Source organism: Humulus lupulus, chromosome 2 (assembly GCF_963169125.1).
Source record: "Humulus lupulus chromosome 2, drHumLupu1.1, whole genome shotgun sequence".
Classification (NCBI taxonomy): domain Eukaryota; kingdom Viridiplantae; phylum Streptophyta; class Magnoliopsida; order Rosales; family Cannabaceae; genus Humulus; species Humulus lupulus.
In genome coordinates this window covers 57,585,582-57,605,701 of record NC_084794.1, presented here as the reverse complement: position 1 = coordinate 57,605,701, position 20,120 = coordinate 57,585,582, and the positions used below count along the sequence as shown (strand labels likewise).

General features: G+C 35.3%; 1 protein-coding gene and 1 long non-coding RNA gene across 2 annotated transcripts; both read right to left on the bottom strand.

Annotated features, from left to right (window-relative positions):
* Nucleotides 1-10,173: 10,173 nt before the first annotated feature.
* On the bottom strand, nucleotides 10,174-14,041 carry LOC133814289 (calcium-dependent protein kinase 1-like). Its single transcript, XM_062247272.1, has 6 exons — nucleotides 13,886-14,041; nucleotides 12,679-12,843; nucleotides 11,591-11,752; nucleotides 11,410-11,502; nucleotides 10,527-10,751; nucleotides 10,174-10,281 (listed from the first exon to the last, which is right to left on the bottom strand). Exons 1-6 carry the CDS (start codon nucleotides 14,039-14,041, stop codon nucleotides 10,174-10,176), a joined length of 909 nt encoding a protein of 302 aa, XP_062103256.1.
* A 2,411-nt stretch (nucleotides 14,042-16,452) lies between these two features.
* On the bottom strand, nucleotides 16,453-17,119 carry LOC133816052 (uncharacterized). The gene is made up of 3 exons (XR_009884983.1): nucleotides 17,034-17,119; nucleotides 16,827-16,851; nucleotides 16,453-16,727 (listed from the first exon to the last, which is right to left on the bottom strand). It is a non-coding gene; the product is annotated as an uncharacterized LOC133816052 (long non-coding RNA).
* Nucleotides 17,120-20,120: the final 3,001 nt, after the last annotated feature.

Here is a 20,120-nt window from a genome sequence, read left to right as displayed (position 1 = left end):
ATTACTCAAATGTAATTACAATATTTAGTCTACTAGTCTAGGCTTAAGAAATCATATTACAACATAATTTATGCCCAATTCAGATTCCTTTATCACTAAATACAAAACAAGAAATGTAATGACCCACTAATCTAGACTATTTGGACCATTAACGAAACTATACACAAAATCCTTAAAAGAACTTACATTTGCGAAAATACCATAATTTATTGAATAACTTGCAAAATAAGAGTTATTTACAAAGTAAATACCAAAACGGATATGGGATCCCATTGTCTTTAAAACAAAAACATAATTTAAAATAATAAAACATTACATAATTAGTGCAGAAAATACATATAAAAAGACATAAAGCCGAAACTACATCCTCGAATCGATTAACGCTCGGCCCCTTGACTCCATTCATCATCGATACACATCCTCCAAGCGCCACGAATCTTACCGCCTCTAAGCTTATTTTCCTGCACATAAACAGAAAGGAGTGAGCCTAATGCCCAGTAAGGAAAATCTAACACAAAGTCATATACATAATTTCATAAGAAAACATAAAGACTTAACATAACACATATAACATACACTTATTATAATGGCCATTATTACTTGGGGTCCCATAGACTAAACAAGCATATGCCCATGGGATTAGTGGGGTCCTACTAGCTAAGTAGGTCATATGCCCATTACCCATTTGGGGTCTTGTTAGTCATATGGGTCATATGCCCAAGCCTACAAACATACACATATACATATCATAACACTTTTAATAACATAAAACATATAGATAACATAAGCACATAACATATTGATTCTAGCCTATTTTCCTTACCAAAGTTACCGGGATTATGGACTGAGTTGGGACTTTTGGAACACTCCTAAAACCATAAGAAAGAGTGAGTCTAAAGAAAGGAGATGAAATGAAAGAGATGGAAAGACTAAACCATAAAAAAGAACATACTTATCGACTTATATGCTTAAGAGCTTGGATTCCCTAACCAAAATAAGAATAAGGTTAGGGGACTGAGTAGAAGGTTTTGAGAAAGGAAATAACATAAAATACAGAAAGGAACTAGAGTTTTGGGTTTACCTCAAAGATTGCAAGATCAATCTAACCTCCACCGAAATACTATAGAACTCACTTCCCAAAGTTTTTGATAAGCTTATGATGTTTAAGCTTATAGTTTTTCCCCAAACCAAGTGTTTACACTCTCACACTCACTTAACACTAGCAGCTTCTGAACTTAGAGCAAATGGTGAATAATGGCTGGGTACTAGGTCCTATTTATAGAGTTTGGGAATGAAAATATCTTGATTTTACTTGAATAAAAATAATGGCTTTTTAGGTGAAAATCATTTGAATAATCGTTCAGCAGAGGCTGAAGACTCGTTCAGAAGATGCTGGACTGTTGAAGGAGTTTGAATGGCTGAAAGGAAAAGAATTCAAAAGTATTTGAAAACATGCTGGTGGAGGCGATATATCGCCCCCTATAGGCGATATCTCGCCTGGACCTTTGTTCCCGAGGCGACCGTGCATCGATTCGTGTTTTCCGTATCTACGTGCTGCGATATATCGCCCCCTATAGCTGCGATATATCGGCACACGCTGAATATTTAAACACGAAATTACACATTTTTAGCTAAGTTTGAATGGAGTAAACAGCCTTGACTAAGCCCTCAACGTACTCAAAGCTGCTGACTGACCCTATAACATTCAAACTTTACTCCTTATTATATTTAATCCTCAAAAATCTTTAATCCTTAATCACCATTCATAACATGTGCTTAAAATCCTATTGGTTGATATCTAAACCTTATAGTATAAAATATATAATCCTTAATATCAGTCACATTAATCAAACCTTAGGTTAACTTAATATTCTTAAACTATAGATTAAACTTAGAAAATCTATAAGTACTACTATGAATGTCCAAATAATTCCCGGCCTGAACCAAAAATCCATAGTAACAAAGATAATGCTATAAATACTATCATACTACTATCTATCTTAGCTAAGTAAAGTTCTTGGACTCTACAATTCTCCCCTACTAAAAGGAATTTCTTCCTCGAAATTTACTTATCACATAACTCCGGATACCGGCCTTGCATGTCTTCCTCCAACTCCCACGTTGCCTCGCGTTCAGAACTATTGCTCCATAGGACTTTGATTATAGGAAGGCTCTTAGACCGTAACTACTTCATCCCTCTATCTAGGATGCTAACCGGTCGTTCCTCGTAACTTAAGTCTTTCTGTAGTGCTATCGTATCGTACTTGAGGATGTGAGATGGGTCTGACACATATTTGCGTAACATCGAGATGTGGAAGACGTTGTGACTATCGGCTAATGCTGGCGGTAGGGCTAGTCTATACGCAACTATTCCCACTTTGTCCAATATCTAAAAGGACCTATGAATCAGGGACTAAGCTTGCCCTTCTTTTCGAACCGCTTGACACTTTTCGTAGGAGATATCTTCATGAAGACTTGATCTCCAACTTGGAATTCCACATCGCATCGCTTGGTATCCGCATATCTTTTCTGACGGCTTTGAGCAGTCAGCATACGCTGTCTAATAAGCGTTACTGCTTCTTGAGCTTGTCTAATAGCTTCGGGCCTTAGAAGCTGCCTTTCTCCTACCTCGTCCCAGTGCAACGGTGATTGGCACCTTCGTCCAAATAGCAACTCATAAGGTGCCATTCCGATCGTTGACTGGTAGCTGTTGTTGTATGAGAACTCGATCAGTGGTAAGTACTTGTTCCACGATCCTCCGAAATCAAGTACACATGCACGTAGCATATCCTCTAAAATATGAATCGTACGCTCGGACTACCCATCTGTCTGAGCATGGAAAGCTGTACTAAGGCTTAATTTAGTACCTATATCTTGTTGTAAGCTTCTCCAAAATCTTGACATAAATACTGATCCTCTATTTGACACTATCGTCTTGGGGATTCCATGCAATCGTACAATCTCCTGGATGTAGATGTCTGCATGTTGGTCTGCCGTATATGAAGTCTTAACAGGCAGAAAATGAGCCGACTTGGTTAGTCTATCTATGACTATCCAAGCGGAATCATGCTGCTTATTCGTCTTTGGCAGACCCGTTACGAAGTCCATGGCTATATCGTCCCACTTCCATTCTGGTATGCTAAGCGGTTGCAATAAACCTACAGGTCGCTGATGCTCTGCTTTCACTTGATGGCATACCAGACACTTAGATACATACTCCGCTATGTCCTTCTTCATCCCTGGCCACCAATAGACTGCCTTGATGTCATGAGTCATCTTGGTAGACCCTGGATGAACTGAGTACGGGGTGCTGTGCGCTTCTTCTAGGATCGTCTTCTTAATACTCCGATCACTTGGCACGCATACCCGATCCTTATATCTCAATAATCCTTGGCTAGATATTGAGAAATCTGTACTCTTGCCTTCTCTGACTGCTTCCATATGTGGTGCTAGCGATTCCTCATGTCTCTGACCAATCCGTATGTCCTCTAGCAGATTTAATTGGATAGACAGGTTAGCCAGCTTGCCTACAACCACTTCTATTCCGGCACTGATAAGCTCCTGCTGTAGCGGCTTTTCTATTCCGGATAAGACTGCTAAGTTCCTATAGCTTTTCCTACTAAGCGCATCGGCAACTACGTTCGCCTTCCCTAGATGGTATAGGATTTCGCAGTCGTAATCCTTGACTAATTCTATCCACCCGCGCTGCCTCATGTTGAGCTCCTTCTGCGTAAAGAAGTATTTTAAACTCTTGTGGTCCGTATAAATCTTGCACCGTTCTCCGTAAAGATAATGGCGCCAGATTTGCAACGACCACCGCTGCCAACTCCATATCGTTAGTTGGATAGCGTTGTTCATACTCCTTCAACTGACGTGAGGCGTAAGCTATCACCTTGTCGTTTTTGCATCAACACGCATCCTAATCCTAGCTTTGATGCATCGCATTAGACCACGAACTTATCGTCGGGTGTTGGTACGCTAAGTACTGGTGTTGAGCAAAGCTTATCTTTAAGCAACTGGAAGCTTTCTTCACACTTATCGTTCCAGTTAAACTTTTGTTGCTTCCGGTCAGGTTGGTGAGTGGAGTGGCTATCTTAGAAAAGCCCTCTACAAACTTCCTATAATAACCTACTAGCCCAAAGAAGCTTTTTACTTCAGATGCATTCTTTGGTCTGGGCCAATCCTTCACGGCCTCTACCTTTGATGGATTTACTGCAACTCCGTCTTTCGATATGATGTGCCCGAGGAACGCCACTTGTGAAAGCCAAAATTCACATTTCTTGAACTTGGCGTAAAGTTTATGCTCCTTCAATCGCGTCGAATTCATCCTCAAATGTTCCTCGTGCCCTACTTCATCCTTGGAGTATACTAAGATATCGTCGATGAATACAACGACGAATTTATCTGAGTAATCCTTGAAGACTCTATTCATTAAGTCCATAAACGCGGCTGGTGCGTTAGTAGGACCAAAAGACATAACCAAGAACTCGTAGTGTCCATAACGAGTCCTAAAGGCTGTCTTAGGAATATCTTCTCCCTTTACCTTGAGCTGATGATACCCGGACCATAAATCGATCTTAGAAAATACAGTCGCGCCTCGGAGTTGATCAAATCATCAATCCGAGGTAGCGGGTACTTGTTCTTAATCGTTACTTTGTTCAGCTTATGATAGTCTATGCACATCCGCATACTTCCGTCCTTTTTCTTCATGAATAGTACCGGAGCTTCCCATGGTGAATGGCTTGGCCTAAGTCTAGGAGTTCTTGTAGCTGCGTCTATAACTCCTTGAGTTCCGTAGGTGCCATCCGGTATGGTGCCTTAGAGATAGGCTCGGTGCCTGGTACTAATTCTATCGTGAAGTCTATTTCTCTAGTTGGCGGCAATCCTGGCAAGTCATCGGGAAATACTTCTGGAAATTCTTGTATGACTCGAACATCTCCAACTTTGAGTGATGTCTCCTTCTCCACATTCGTGATGTTGGCTAAGAATGCTTGACATCCTTTCTCCATCATTCTCTGAGCTTTGAGAGATGATACTAACGGGGTGCGTAGTCCTGAAGCTTGTCCCATGAAGCACAGTTTCTGGCCGTCAGGAGTCTCGAACATCACCTTCTTGCGTCTGCAGTCGATCGTTGCGCCATGCCGTGCTAGCCGATCCATGCCTAGTATTACGTCGAAGTCCTTGATCACTAGCTCTATCAGGTCTCCTTCTAGTCCTATGTCCTCAATCTTGATCGGTACGCCTCGTACTATTCGTGATGATAGAACTACTTTGCCCGAAGGCAACTCGGTTACAAACCTAGTTCTAAATCTTTCACTAGGTTTGTCTAGTTTTTCTATCATTCCTAACGAGATCTACGAGTATACAGCTACCAATCAAGCGATACTAGAAGATATACTATCGAGGATAAGATCTGACCCGTAAATCCTTGTTACTAGCAGGGGTTCCTCCTTGGGTCAATGCAAAGACTTTGGTCTGGAACCATCGTTTAATCCTTCTTCTCCTCACTAACATTCATCAGAATCCTTTCTACTTCGATTGCCGTTTCTAGAACATTGGCATAGGTAGTGGTTCCCAGGTTTGCTAACTTAACCCCTAATTCCATCTTTGGTCTAAGTCCTCTGACGAACTTGGTCAACCTCGTAAAGTCGGTTGAGACCAACTCTGGTGCAAACTTGACTAATCTGTTGAACTGACGAGCATATTCTTCTACCATTAGCGATGACTGCCGAGGAGTAATACTTCTTGTGAAACGGTTCCACAAATCTTGTCCATATCATGGTGGTGACATCGTTAGTCTTGTGAACTAAGTCCCACCATATTTTGGCATCCTTCTTGAGTAATGACGAGACGCAGGATATGCGGTCTGCATTACTGGGATTCATGTGCGTAAGAATTGGCTTCACATTCCTTAGCCACTCTTCTGCCTCAAAGGGGTCTATAGTCCCTTCGAAGTTTGGAGCGTGCTGATTGCGGAACCTTTCATACACTGACTCCATATTCGGTACTGGATGTGGCGCGTAGTTCGTCACTGGCCATCCCCCATATGGACCAACTTGTTGGGGTGCTAGGGCCATTTGTTGTAGCTGCGGCTGCGGTTGCGGCGGAGGCTGAGGCTGAGTCTGCGCCTGTTGACGCTGTTGCTGCAAGAGTTCCTCGACTTGTTGTCGCCGTCAAGCAATTTCCGCGGTGTTGTCAGCTGACGGTGTCGGCGCGTTGTGGCTAGTAGTAGCACGCACTCCTCTTCTGCGAACTGGAGGGCATCATTGGTCGTTGGAACAACGTTGGAGGCGTTTCCGTTGGTGCGTGCAGATCTTCGGAGCGACATCATCACCAAAAGTTCTAACAGTCGAGAACTTGTTAGAACTTACCCTAATAGGCTCTAAGGCAAAAACTTATTCTAAAACAAACATATCTCGGACCTATTTATTATGACTTCTTATGAAAAATTATATAGGTCTTTATTTATTATTAGAGTGGGTTTCTATACTTAGAAAAACAAGTCATCTTTATTTTCTAAGTGTGTTTCTAATCATCCTATATGACTTAATTCTCAGGCTCGAAACTTATCTTTGTTCCAAAGTTAACCATATTGAGGGAGGGCTGGGATCAGTAAAATCGTTCCCACTAGTAAGGCCCCCTAACTCTCAATAAAGAAACTTGGTTCATTGATTTGTATCCACCCTCACTGAACTTAGTCATTATTTATTTTATTTATTACTTATTATGATTGCGAAAATAGAATCAAACTCATACATGATAAAATAACATGAAATTAATTTGGAAAAATAATTTTCACTTATTACAATCTTAAAATAAAGAAATAAACAAAACAAACAATGAAAAACTAGCTATTCTAAAAATCGGGATCTTCTACATCCGATCCTTCATCTAGCATATCATTATCTATCTCCTTATAATCATCATTGTCTTGAGCCTCAAAATTTCCTCGGGGAAGATTCAAGAAGATCCTATGTTGTTGCTCATTAGTGAATTGAAACTCTAAGTCATAGGTGAACTTAAGTATGAGAGAATAATATCTTAGGGCTGCTTGTAAGTCATCATCATTATTTATATTCTCTCATATTTCTTCTAAAGTTAAAATTGCTGAAGGAAAATCTTTTAAAAACCTAATTACTAGGACATATTGTTCTGCAGCTCTCATCATGATTTGCTTAGACTCTTGAAGGTGACCTATCTCTTTGTGGAACAAGATCAATCTTCGAGTGATCTTTTCTAGTGCTCCTACGGTGTTTCTTGGCTCCCTTATTCTTTTTAAGGCCTTAATGGCTCGGATATCTTGGTAGGTTAAGGCTCCGTTCATTCTTAACTGAAACATAAACACTAAAGTTGTTAGCTATACACATAGACAAAGTAACTTGTAACTTGTAACTTAAATACTTACTTGGCGGTCCGATTCGGAGCTTTGAGCATGTGTATCGAGGAGAACTTCATGCGAAGGAACCGTTTGCTCTGATACCAACTGTAATGACCCACTAATCTAGACTATTTGGACCATTAACGAAACTATACACAAAATCCTTAAAAGAACTTACATTTGCGAAAATACCATAATTTATTGAATAACTTGCAAAATAAGAGTTATTTACAAAGTAAATACCAAAACGGATATGGGATCCCATTGTCTTTAAAACAAAAACATAATTTAAAATAATAAAACATTACATAATTAGTGCGGAAAATACATATAAAAAGACATAAAGCCGAAACTACATCCTCAAATCGATTAACGCTCGGCCCCTTGACTCCATTCATCATCGATACACATCCTCCAAGCGCCACGAATCTTACCGCCTATAAGCTTATTTTCCTGCACATAAACAGAAAGGAGTGAGCCTAATGCCCAGTAAGGAAAATCTAACACAAAGTCATATACATAATTTCATAAGAAAACATAAAGACTTAACATAACACATATAACATACACTTATTATAATGGCCATTATTACTTGGGGTCCCATAGACTAAACAAGCATATGCCCATGGGATTAGTGGGGTCCTACTAGCTAAGTAGGTCATATGCCCATTACCCATTTGGGGTCTTGTTAGTCATATGGGTCATATGCCCAAGCCTACAAACATACAGATATACATATCATAACACTTTTAATAACATAAAACATATAGATAACATAAGCACATAACATATTGATTCTAGCCTATTTTCCTTACCAAAGTTACCAGAATTATGGACTGATTTGGGACTTTTGGAACACTCCTAAAACCATAAGAAAGAGTGAGTCTAAAGAAAGGAGATGAAATGAAAGAGATGGGAAGACTAAACCATAAAAAAGAACATACTTACCGACTTATATGCTTAAGAGCTTGGATTCCCTAACCAAAATAAGAATAAGGTTAGGGGACTGAGTAGAAGGTTTTGAGAAAGGAAATAACATAAAATACAGAAAGGAACTAGAGTTTTGGGTTTACCTCAAAGATTGCAAGATCAATCTAACCTCCACCGAAATACTATAGAACTCACTTCCCAAAGTTTTTGATAAGCTTATGATGTTTAAGCTTATAGTTTTTCCCCAAACTAAGTGTTTACACTCTCACACTCACTTAACACTAGCAGCTTCTGAACTTAGAGCAAATGGTGAATAATGGCTGGGTACTAGGTCCTATTTATAGAGTTTGGGAATGAAAATATCTTGATTTTACTTGAATAAAAATAATGGCTTTTTAGGTGAAAATCATTTGAATAATCGTTCAGCAGAGGCTGAAGACTCGTTCAGAAGATGCTGGACTGTTGAAGGAGTTTGAATGGCTGAAAGGAAAAGAATTCAAAAGTATTTGAAAACATGCTGGTGGAGGCGATATATCGCCCCCTATAGGCGATATCTCGCCTGGACCTTTGTTCCCGAGGCGACCGTGCATCGATTCGTGTTTTCCGTATCTACGTGCTGCGATATATCGCCCCCTATAGCTGCGATATATCGGCACACGCTGAATATTTAAACACGAAATTACACATTTTTAGCTAAGTTTGAATGGAGTAAACAGCCTTGACTAAGCCCTCAACGTACTCAAAGCTGCTGACTGACCCTATAACATTCAAACTTTACTCCTTATTATATTTAATCCTCAAAAATCTTTAATCCTTAATCACCATTCATAACATGTGCTTAAAATCCTATTGGTTGATATCTAAACCTTATAGTATAAAATATATAATCCTTAATATCAGTCACATTAATCAAACCTTAAATTAACTTAATATTCCTAAACTATAGATTAAACTTAGAAAATCTATAAGTACTACTATGAGTGTCCAAATAATTCCCGCCTGAACCAAAAATCCATAGTAACAAAGATAATGCTATAAATACTATCATACTACTATCTATCTTAGCTAAGTAAAGTTCTTGGACTCTACAAGAAATGTATACAAAAATTAGTGAAATGCATTCTTCCATTATAAAGGCCTCAACTACAAATGTTGTCAAGAATTGCTCCGAAGAAATCATCTCAATATACCTGCACATTGTAAAAAAAAAGTCCTTTTATTATTAAGAACATAAGACTTAAGCTAGTTTCCACCTGTAAACATATAAAGTTTAAATTAAATTTGTAATAACTCCAAAACTTGATGAAACAGCAGGGTATAGCAAGATATATTACCATGCATGCAAAACAACGACTGAAACAACAAAACATGCAACTTAAAACAAGGCTTGTGAAATGTATCAAGATAACAAATATATCATTCTCAATGATCAAAAAGTATGTGAGGAAGAATTGATTCCAGAACTCTAAATTCTGTCAATATATCCCCAAATAAATTAAAGAATAAAAACAGAATCACACTTTGACTTCTTATACGACAAAATCATAAAGAAAAACAATAAAACAAAAATGCACCTGGAAACTTCTAGCTATGATTTATCACTAGCTAGAACTTGTTTCAGGACATACAGTAAGAACATGCACTCTTAACAGTGGACCAATTCAACATCAAATACTAACATACAGCACATAAATTAGATTACCATATAAAAGATAAATAAAAAGGATGAAAGAAAAGTATATTATAACCCTGATGAACACCAAACACAAAAGTGAGCCCCAGTTGATTAAAAAATACAAATCTTTTGTCTAAATCATTATCTTGATTACTCAATCAACTCATTAGTCATGGAACCCAATAGTGATCTAAGACCTCTTTCTGTTTTTAAGGCCCTTCAATGGGGACATTGGGAAAATATATGGCCACCAAACTATGCCAGCAACTAAAACCTTGTTACTAATGTGCAAACACTTCTGTTACCCGCAAAACATAGGTAATTCAAGAAATTCAAGAAAAAGTAAATTCAACCATAGAAACAAGATCTTAAATTCTAATGGGTCCATCTTGATATTTGCAAAACAAAACAACTAATGGCTCAAAATAAAATTTGAATGATCATATGCCCTATGCAAGGAAAACAACTCTTTAAATCTCTGAATTTTAATTTACAGCCATTCAATTGGTGCAGTAACAGAATAATCATCGGAGAAATACTCACATTATCCTGATCAACTTCTTGCATCATTTCTTCTAGCCGGATGTCCTCTACATCAAACTCCTCGCAAGCATGTTGAAACTCGTCTTGAGTAATGTAGCCACTTCCATCTTTATCAAAGTAGGAAAATGCCGCGAACAAATGACCTTCTGTCTCAATTTTGTTTAAATGCAAAGTGGCTGCTACAAACTCTCCATAATCAATTGTTCCACTGTTATCTACATCTACCTGCAAATCAGTAAATAAGTTAAACTAAGAATATCTAATGTATTATTCTCCAAACAATTTATGAATTAGTTCTCTATCATATCCTTGAGTGATCACCATAATTGAAGAAGAGAATAGCATATTAAAAGGTGAGTAATCTCATTGCTTATGATGAAAGAATAATATTTCAATTTCAATGATTTCCTGCTGGGATTTGTCACCAAAGGTGAAATATCTTTTGAAGTAATTTAGAAATAGAACAAGAGTAAAGCAAATTTTCACATATAAGGATTTTTTATATAAAAAAATAGCTAATATCAAGACCAGAACATACTAAGGAAAGACAATATTTGAGTGGGTCTATTGTTTGAAGGCATGCAAAGGTGGGCTCACTATGAAATCTTGGAAAACCTAGGAACAAATTGAGCACATTAGTAATTCATTTATATGCATTTACAAATAAAATAGAGGGCACATTCATAATAAAAAAAAATGATCAGAACAAATTTAATAAGAAAATTAAGTCACACATATCACAAACTTGAATTGAATCAGAATAATGTTTAGTTACGCTCTTACAAGATGAGAAGCTGCTGCTGACAAAGACATTGAAAAATTTGAAATTGGTTTAGCATCTTATTAATCTACCAGCTTATTCATCTAAAACAGAAAATTTTACAACATCAACCTCAGGTTCCAGGTGGATAACTATCCTCAACTCTTCTAATACATCGGTACTTCCACATGCTGAAGAACTTGAATGATTTCCTTGCTTAAAGGGGAAAAAAATCAAGTTTAGCTCTAACAATTTACAATATGGGATCACATTCATGTCAAGTAATCAATAAAATTGATGCCACCTTTGCAACTTTGGTACCACAAGCTGCAGGAAGTATTGAAGCTCCAGTCGAAATGTTAACTGTGTTTGCTCCATCACCACTTGTTCCAACAATGTCCACTGCATCAAGTAAGCCCTCTACTTCTAAACTATGCGTGATCATTGCCCTCGCAAGCCCCACAGTCTGTTTAACCACTAAAATCCATAAGTCATTTCTTTACTTATTTCCTTGAAACATACCCCCAAAAATTCTTCAGTAGAGAACCTACAGCCTATCAAAATTTCTTTGAAAATAAACAATTGCATTTGATAACAGTATTTCTATCCAAACAACATGGTAATAAGACTTTCAACAGTCTAAAATCCTGCTTGGACAAACTAAATTATCTAGTATAAATATTCAGAGTACAACTCTCAACCAAAATGATATTTTAACAATGATGCAAGGCTAGTAAAAAGATTATACAGAAGTAGGTCCCTATTTTTTTTTACAATATATAATGCACCAAGTAAACTTTCTCCCAAAAACTTACCATAAACCATTAAAAAATTTACACTGTGCTAATCTTCTATGCTTATATGAACAACATCCAGAGCTTCCAGAAATGGCAACCATGCTAAGTTCAAATGCAGAAGTACATATATTTCTTCAATAACAAGAAAAGATTAAAGTTCACCAGTTAAATCAATACTCCAATATTATTGAAAAAGAAAATACTAAATCAATACTCCAAAAACATATATGAACTTAATAAAAAAAAGTCATATATAATAGTTTAGGTGCATTTAATCATCTTTAAACATATATGAACTTACAGCTTGCATTAAATCATAAATTTAAGATTCCTTAAGATTAACTCCAAATCTTTTCAAACCAGCCTTAAGTTCTTCAAAAGTGATTTGACCACTACTGTCAGTGTCTATCATTTTGAACATTTCTTTTAGGCCAGCAATTTCTTCTTCAAATAAGCTCTCTGCAATTACTTGCCAAAAAAAGGGGAAAGAAATGAGTTGAATAATTACAAGTCATCTATTAATTTAATTTAGGTATATGACTATCAATTTTTTGGCTTCAAACCATTCACTTATTTAATAAATAAAGTGACTTACTCTAATAGCCATTTTCTTGAGCTTGTTCATTGCAGAGAATTGCTTTAATCGACCTAATATTGCAGAATCGAGAGGCTTGTCAGGAGCCACACCACCAACTTGAACCCAGGGATGGCCTGCGAGACATATAAACAAAAGGCCATCAGTGCAAACAGAATGTTGTGCCTAAGAACACCTTGATATAGAATTATACATAAGCAAAAAAATTATGAAAATTGTTGAACAAAAATGATGAGAATAATTATTTATAAAGAAGCTGAAATGAATAACAGATGCTTTTCCAAAAAGCTTTGCTCAACAATAATTGCAACCCTTTAATTTCAGTAGCAACACAGGTCAAACACAAAATTTTTAATTATGACAGCAAACCAGTGATAGAAACTCACACAAAACATCATGTGCAAATATCCACCTTTTGGGATCTCGAATAAGCATTTTCCTTACTAAATCTTTGGCACCTTTAGAAATACTAGGCCATGGGTCTGTTGAAAAGTCTAGGTCACCATGTAATACTTCTTCAAATATCCCTTTCTCGCTCTCTATTGAAACTAAGGGGAAAGAAAAATGGTCACAAAATACACATACAGAGACACAATTAGAAACACAGATACTAAATACAACAATGACTAACAAGAAGCATCTTTAAAAATCCTACCAGCCCAAAATGGAGGCACTCCACTTAACACTAAATCACTAAATCTCTCTCCTGCAAATGGGAATTGAAAAATAAAAACAGATTTTTTATTAGCTTCTCATACAAATTATTGATCAGATCTAGTTCTATGTTGTGTTAAACAAGCACAACAATGCATCTGTATAGTGCAATAAATATTAAATCTGTAGACTTCAACAATTGATGTATAGTGCAATAATACATTATATTTATAGTTCATGATACTCAATAACTTCAGATTTTTATTTTTCAATTTGATCTCTCACTAAGAGGTAGGCTTGGGAAGAGGAAATACATGCTACATTCATCAATTTTCTCTATCCATTTACGAGAAGAGTTAGCATTAGTGAAATGATATTTTAAAGTAATAAAACCAGTACACACAAAAGACTAGTTATACATTAAAATGACCTGCAAGTTAGATAACTGCTGCAATATTTGTACTCTCTCTTCATGACCATGTACCAGAATGCATGGAAAATCAAACTCGCTACTGTTAGAAGCCTTTTTTGTGCATTAATGGTACTCACATACCTTGATCCAGAGTGAAGAACAATCAAAGTTTGTCAGAAGCCATTTATGTGCATTCATGTTAAATGAGTCAGCTTCTTCAACACCATCATTGTAGTGGCAATATTCTGGACATATACAAGCACTTCCAGCATATGCAGCATCCACATGGAACCACATTCCATTGCTCTAAAATGGCCACATTACAACTACTGTAAGATTGTGTAAACATTTAGTTTTCTTTATTCTAATTATCTGAACTTTTCAATTGTCCCAAGTGACCCAAGTTGCCATTATCCATGTTTTGTTTTAGATGTTAGGAAATGAAATATATATGCTCAGTTAGTTGCAGAGGAAAACAAACCAAATTACCAACTAAAACCAGAAAAAGCAAATATACTTACCAAAAAATTATCGAGGTCTTGACGGTCATGGTGGGAATAGTATTATCTAAGCACATCTAGTTTCTCACAAACCATACTCCTTTACTCATTCGAAGATATTCAAAATATACTTACTAGTTACTTAGAGGATATTCAAAGTCATCCATAAAAATAAAAATAAAAGAGTCAAACTTATCAAAGTGAAAAAGGGCACTGATTTTTAAAGTGGGAAATTGATCAAATATAACAATTCATAGAGGAATGCTTAAAGAGCACAGATGACACTAGAGGGTCAACAAAAACTCATCTAAGCACAAGCTCATGTCCAACTACTCTTCAGAATGGTGCTTGTTAAAAGACTAAAAAATCTTCTAAAGCTAGCTGGGTATTTCTACAATGAAACATTTTTTAATCTCCTCCACCACTATACATAATAAAACATGACATCTCAATTCAAAGTATTACTAAATTAACTACACACAAGAAACATTTGGACAAGATATTTCAGCAATAGTAGCCTCATCAACAGCAACACATACAGACACATACACATATTTTGAAAATCAAACTACATTTACCATTGTATAGCTCACATATATCATTTTAAAAATTAAACCATTGTCCCAAAATTATCAACATCTGCCAAGTTGATGGTATGGTAGTAATAACCTGATATGCCAGAAATCAAAATCTACTCTCCACGGTCTGCACAAGTAGAAAAATAACTGTATTCAAATGAGGGATGCTAACCCACAAGTTACATTAGCTTCATCGTTATTCCACTTAGACTATAATTGAGGGTAGATAGAGATGAATAATAATAATAAAAAAGAAGAAGTAAGAGCTACATGAAAAAGTTGAAAAGTAATAGACATAAAATCAGCAATTGATTATGCACTCAGAATGTTACTTACTTAATTACCATTGTAATTAAATCTTTACACTTATATGTTTCAGTTGATACCAACTCAAAGATAGATTTTGTTACAAAGACAAAATACTTATAAAAACATAAGACAAGGCATCATCAAGAGAGGACCATGCAATAAAGTTTATACAGCATGCTACAAGAAAAAAATGCTTTTAATAACACCAATATGCTTGTGGTACACAAATTTCAAATCATGGTAATGAGATGTATAGTAGCCAGAACCTGCATATGTATGGATTCAGTAGCTTATAACAGATAGAAAATCTACAATTATATCCAAATATATATGTATGAATGTAGTAGCTTATAACATAAGGTCTAAAATTATGTATATTTATTATCCAACATAAGGTCTAAAATTGATTGCAGAACTTGAAACTCTATCAATATGTACCAACAAGATAAGAGAATTATCTACACTTGCTTATTATCCAACATAATCATATAGAAAAACAATAATAAAAAAAAATGCACCTGAAAAATTTCTTTAGCATTTTAATTAGTTAAAGGTTTTAGCCCAGTTTCTTCAATATTGCTTATAGTTAGCCAAAATACCCATATAAGTGAATCCATAACAAGTTTTAGTTGATGAAAAGTGCACCAAAAGCACCCCAATAAGGGATCAAAATCATTGGGTCAGAACAAATCATTAGTTCCATGTGGTTGCTATTTCAATATTGTTGCAAGCCCAAATATGAATGAAAGCTAAATGGTAATTGGTACCAATCCTTCCATAACTTCTTCAATTTATCTTAAAATCACAATAAAGAAAATGGAAAGGGGATATTTTTAATATATAATAATGTACACTAAACAAATAGAAGAAGAAAAAACATATTTAAAATGTCATAAACAGAGAAAATAAAATATGATCACTATTAGATAACATTATAAAAGATTCACCCAATTATTTAAAACAAGTTTTTCTATTATAAATTAATATTTTTAATGAAAAATAAACTTAATCTAACTAGCTAATGCTAAATGTCCAAAACAAGAGAGAAATACACAAGCAAAAACATAAATCAATGTTTAAAACAATGAGAAACTATATATACCATGGACATGAGTGCAAGGAGTGTTCTCAGAACAATATATATAAATATATATATTCAATTAGTACTGTATTATATATGTTCCAATAAATTAACAAGCAGGAATAGAAATAAGCATTAAATATGCATGCACAAAAATAAGGTAGAAGCAAATGAGGGAACACTTGAGAATCGGCATTTCAACACAACCCATGAAATCATAAACTTAATTTAGGATCAATAGTAATAGAATTGAAATTTAAAACAGATGCATAAAAAATAAATCACATGAAAACAGAGGAACGTATCCACAATATGGCACTAAAACTTCAATCCAAAGTCAGAAAACACATAGCAATTCATATCAGTGGCAAATTCTAGCCATCAAAATCTATGGCTGACCAACTTTGAGGATATGCAAGAGAGTAATATAGTACTCAACTTTGACCAACCATGCTGACAACAGAGCCAATGTCCCTGACAGAAGCACTCAATGCCTTAGGTGACATAGATTTTACCTGGAAACCAGAGATTATTATAAATCATTAACCAACAACAAATGAGGAACCACCAAAAATGAATACATTATCAAGTGAAAGGAAAAAGCAATGACTAACCGCTTTCATTAAACGATCGAGTAAGCTGGGAAAAGAAAAAACAGACTCAAGTAAGCTTATAGTATAGGAAAAGGTTCACTTAAGCTAAAAAGTTTCAAGTTCTTTCCCTTTTCTACTTTTATACTATGGGCTTTCATTAATTTGTTTATTTTAATTAAATTTCATATATTTTTGAACAGATCCTTGTAAGTAAAAATGAGAACGTACCTGCTGTAATTTGCCAGCAATTTTCTGATACAATTCATGAAGTTTAGGTAAGTACAGTTCCTTCATTGTTTTGATCTGCCGACAAATGGAAAAAAAACAGTTAACTTTAACTTTTTCAGGTGCCGATAACTTAAATTAACATGCATCAGTCAGCTACATTGTACATGCTTTTATGAAATATAATAACAACCATAATTTCTGTCATTCACATAATGTCTTCATCGTATTTTTATCCTCCCAATCAGATATTTATAGTTTATTACTGCATGTATGTTTCACATTCTTGGTCATCCACAATTATCTTAATTACTTCAATAACAGCTACAGAATCCTAGCTTGATAGGTGGAATTAGTTTGATGAACAAATCATATTACCTTCAGGTAAACCTCTTCTTGCCAATCAACTCCACTCGCATGTCCAGTTGCAGCTGAATCGATAGATGCTACAAAAGGATGTTCACATAATATCATATGAGAAATGCAAAATTGCTAATTATAGAAACCTTTAAAACAATGCAAAACTATACAAGGCAACAACATACTTGATGATGTCTCTAGAAGAGGTCTCTATGCTTGATATACTGATGATAAAGAACCCATAATCTCTTTCTATTGAACCCATTTACTTTCAAAGAGGAATAACTAAACAAGACATCTAAAGCTAATATGGAGTTAAAAATAAAGAAGTGCATTTAATTTATTTTATATAAATTACTTGTAAAATAATGTAAAAGCTTGGCAATTTATTATATAATAAGTATGAACTATGGTCAGAAATTTTTTCAGAACATCATAAATTAATTATATAAAAGTGATACTATGATGCTTCCTTGAAATCATTTAACTCACTGGTCCAATTTGACTCTATAACTATTTCTTCAGAAATATTTGAAAAATTATGGAACAGAGCACATCCCACTATATATAACTAAAACTTACCTCATTCACACTCATAAAGCCATTTATATATATTTATAACTAAAGAGCATAAATACATGGGTCTTACACTAACACTTACAATTATGGACTCTTAAATAATCAACGTTAAGAAAAAATTCAGGGCCAAAAATCCAATTTCCTCACTGATAAGAAATTATTCACATATATCTTAGTGAATCATTAATTCAAACACCTCTAAGGCATTATTTAAAAGCTTAGTAATATACTTTAAAAAAGCAATACAGACCATCATAAGTAGTCAAACTAAAAAAATTAGAGACAAATCGTTACAAACATTAATTAACACAAATACACTATATATATGTCCACATTGATAACTCTATTATTATCTTTTGATATGGGTAGAATTCCTTTAGTAATAACATCATAATAGCAAATATTAACTTATCAAGAGAGCAACCAAAAGAAATCATTGCCTTTTTAGTTCAACTTCTTCTTTCTTTCAACATCTTTGATCTTTCTCTGCATGTTGTTGTTGCTTCCTCAAATGTTTCTTTATCTCTAACAAAATATCTCTTTGAAACATTTTATCAAACAGTATTCTTGCACCAAAAATACAACAATTTTCAAAGTATGCCTTAATCAAAGAACTCCCAACAAATACACCTACTTCCAATCCTATGAATCTAACTTAATCAAAGAAAAATAATGTGACTATCAAAATAATCAATTTAACACATAAACAAATGAAGTGCAGAGCAAAGTACTAAGTACCCAAAATTTCAAGACAATAATGAGTGACCACCATTTCTGTTTATATTTTGGATAGTGAAGTTGGAATTACTGGCAGTGAAGTTCAATTTTGTGAGCACTGTTGAGAACATAAAGATGAGGTTTTTATTTATAATTTATAATTTTGGGAAAGAAATTTGCATACCCTTTGGTGAGGAGAACCAGATTGATGTTCTGTCGAGTGCCGGTGTCAGCATCGGGTATCCGAAGGCTGACATAGGCCTTCCCACCATAAAGCTTTTCAATTCTACAAACAAAAACCCAGAAAAAGAAAATTGAAAAGGAAGGGAATTGGTGTTCGAATTGTTGAATATATACATACACACACACACACACATATATATTTACAGAGAGAAAGAAGTACCAATCGGCGACAGAGAAGAGGGCATTGGAATCGGAGGTCTCGACCTCAAAAATATTGTCATCGTAGGAAAAGCGCTTGAAGACTTTGTAAAGGATGAGACCGCACAGTATCTCCACCCACATGACCGTACAATCCAAGAAGATGAAGATGAAGAAGAAGAAGAAGAAAAAGATTGAATATTTGGGAGGAGAAAATGATACTATTAAGATTTGAGATATTCATTATTTGATGAACTCGTATACTTACCACCTAAGCTTCAAACTTAGACTATCAAGCTTAAATTTCTATTTCTAAAGAAAACCCAGAAAGATGAGAGAACCAAAAAAATTTGGTCTGCTATCTTTGCTGTGGAGATGTGAGAGAGCAGAGGTATTAAGGAACCCTAAGGATTTAGACAGAGGTGAGGGATTTGAGAGAGAAAGTGGGAGAGTTAAGTGAAAAAAACACTAGGAAAAAGGGACAAAAAATATAATTAAAAATGATGGCGCTAAAAAATTAAGTGGCGCTCAAAAATTTGGAGACACCCGCTAAGATTTTTTATCTGATACTATAATACTTTTTCAATAGTATTAGATATTAGTGTTGTGGTAGGCCTCTTTATTTGTTTTTTTTTTTTTTTATGAATAAGATCATTGCATTGCTCAAACTAACATGTACAAATACACCAAGAATTCCCAACAAATAAGGAAACCAACTTGGCTCAAAAAACCAACAGGATCGGCCAAGAACAACACTTAGCTCTTATACAAAACAATCCCCTGAACAACATTCAGCTATAATCTATAAAGAACCTCTCTATCTTCACTTGAAGCTTTACATGGTAATACACTAATTAATCGCAATTTACACTCATTTTGAATCTTACTCACTGTGTGCTTGATGTGCCAAATCTTCTGGTTCCATAGAACATCATTCCTTACCCTCTAAATATTATAGACAGTAGCGGCAAGGATGGACAGCAACATGCTCTTGTGTATTCTCGAGAACTTGGCATGAGAAATCCATTTCAGCAGACTAACCAAGTTAGTTGA

What these genes read in the sequence shown, in the direction of transcription:
- LOC133814289 (XM_062247272.1), bottom strand. Translation starts at nt 14,041, where the DNA reads ATGTGGTTCCATGTGGATGCTGCATATGCTGGAAGTGCTTGTATATGT. An exon ending in TGGAACCTGAGGTTGATGTT is followed by an intron (nt 10,752 to 11,409) that starts GTAAAATTTTCT and finishes ACTGATTTGCAG; the next exon opens with GTAGATGTAGATAACAGTGG. An exon ending in AAGAAGTTGATCAGGATAAT is followed by an intron (nt 10,282 to 10,526) that starts GTGAGTATTTCT and finishes TGCGGGTAACAG; the next exon opens with AAGTGTTTGCACATTAGTAA.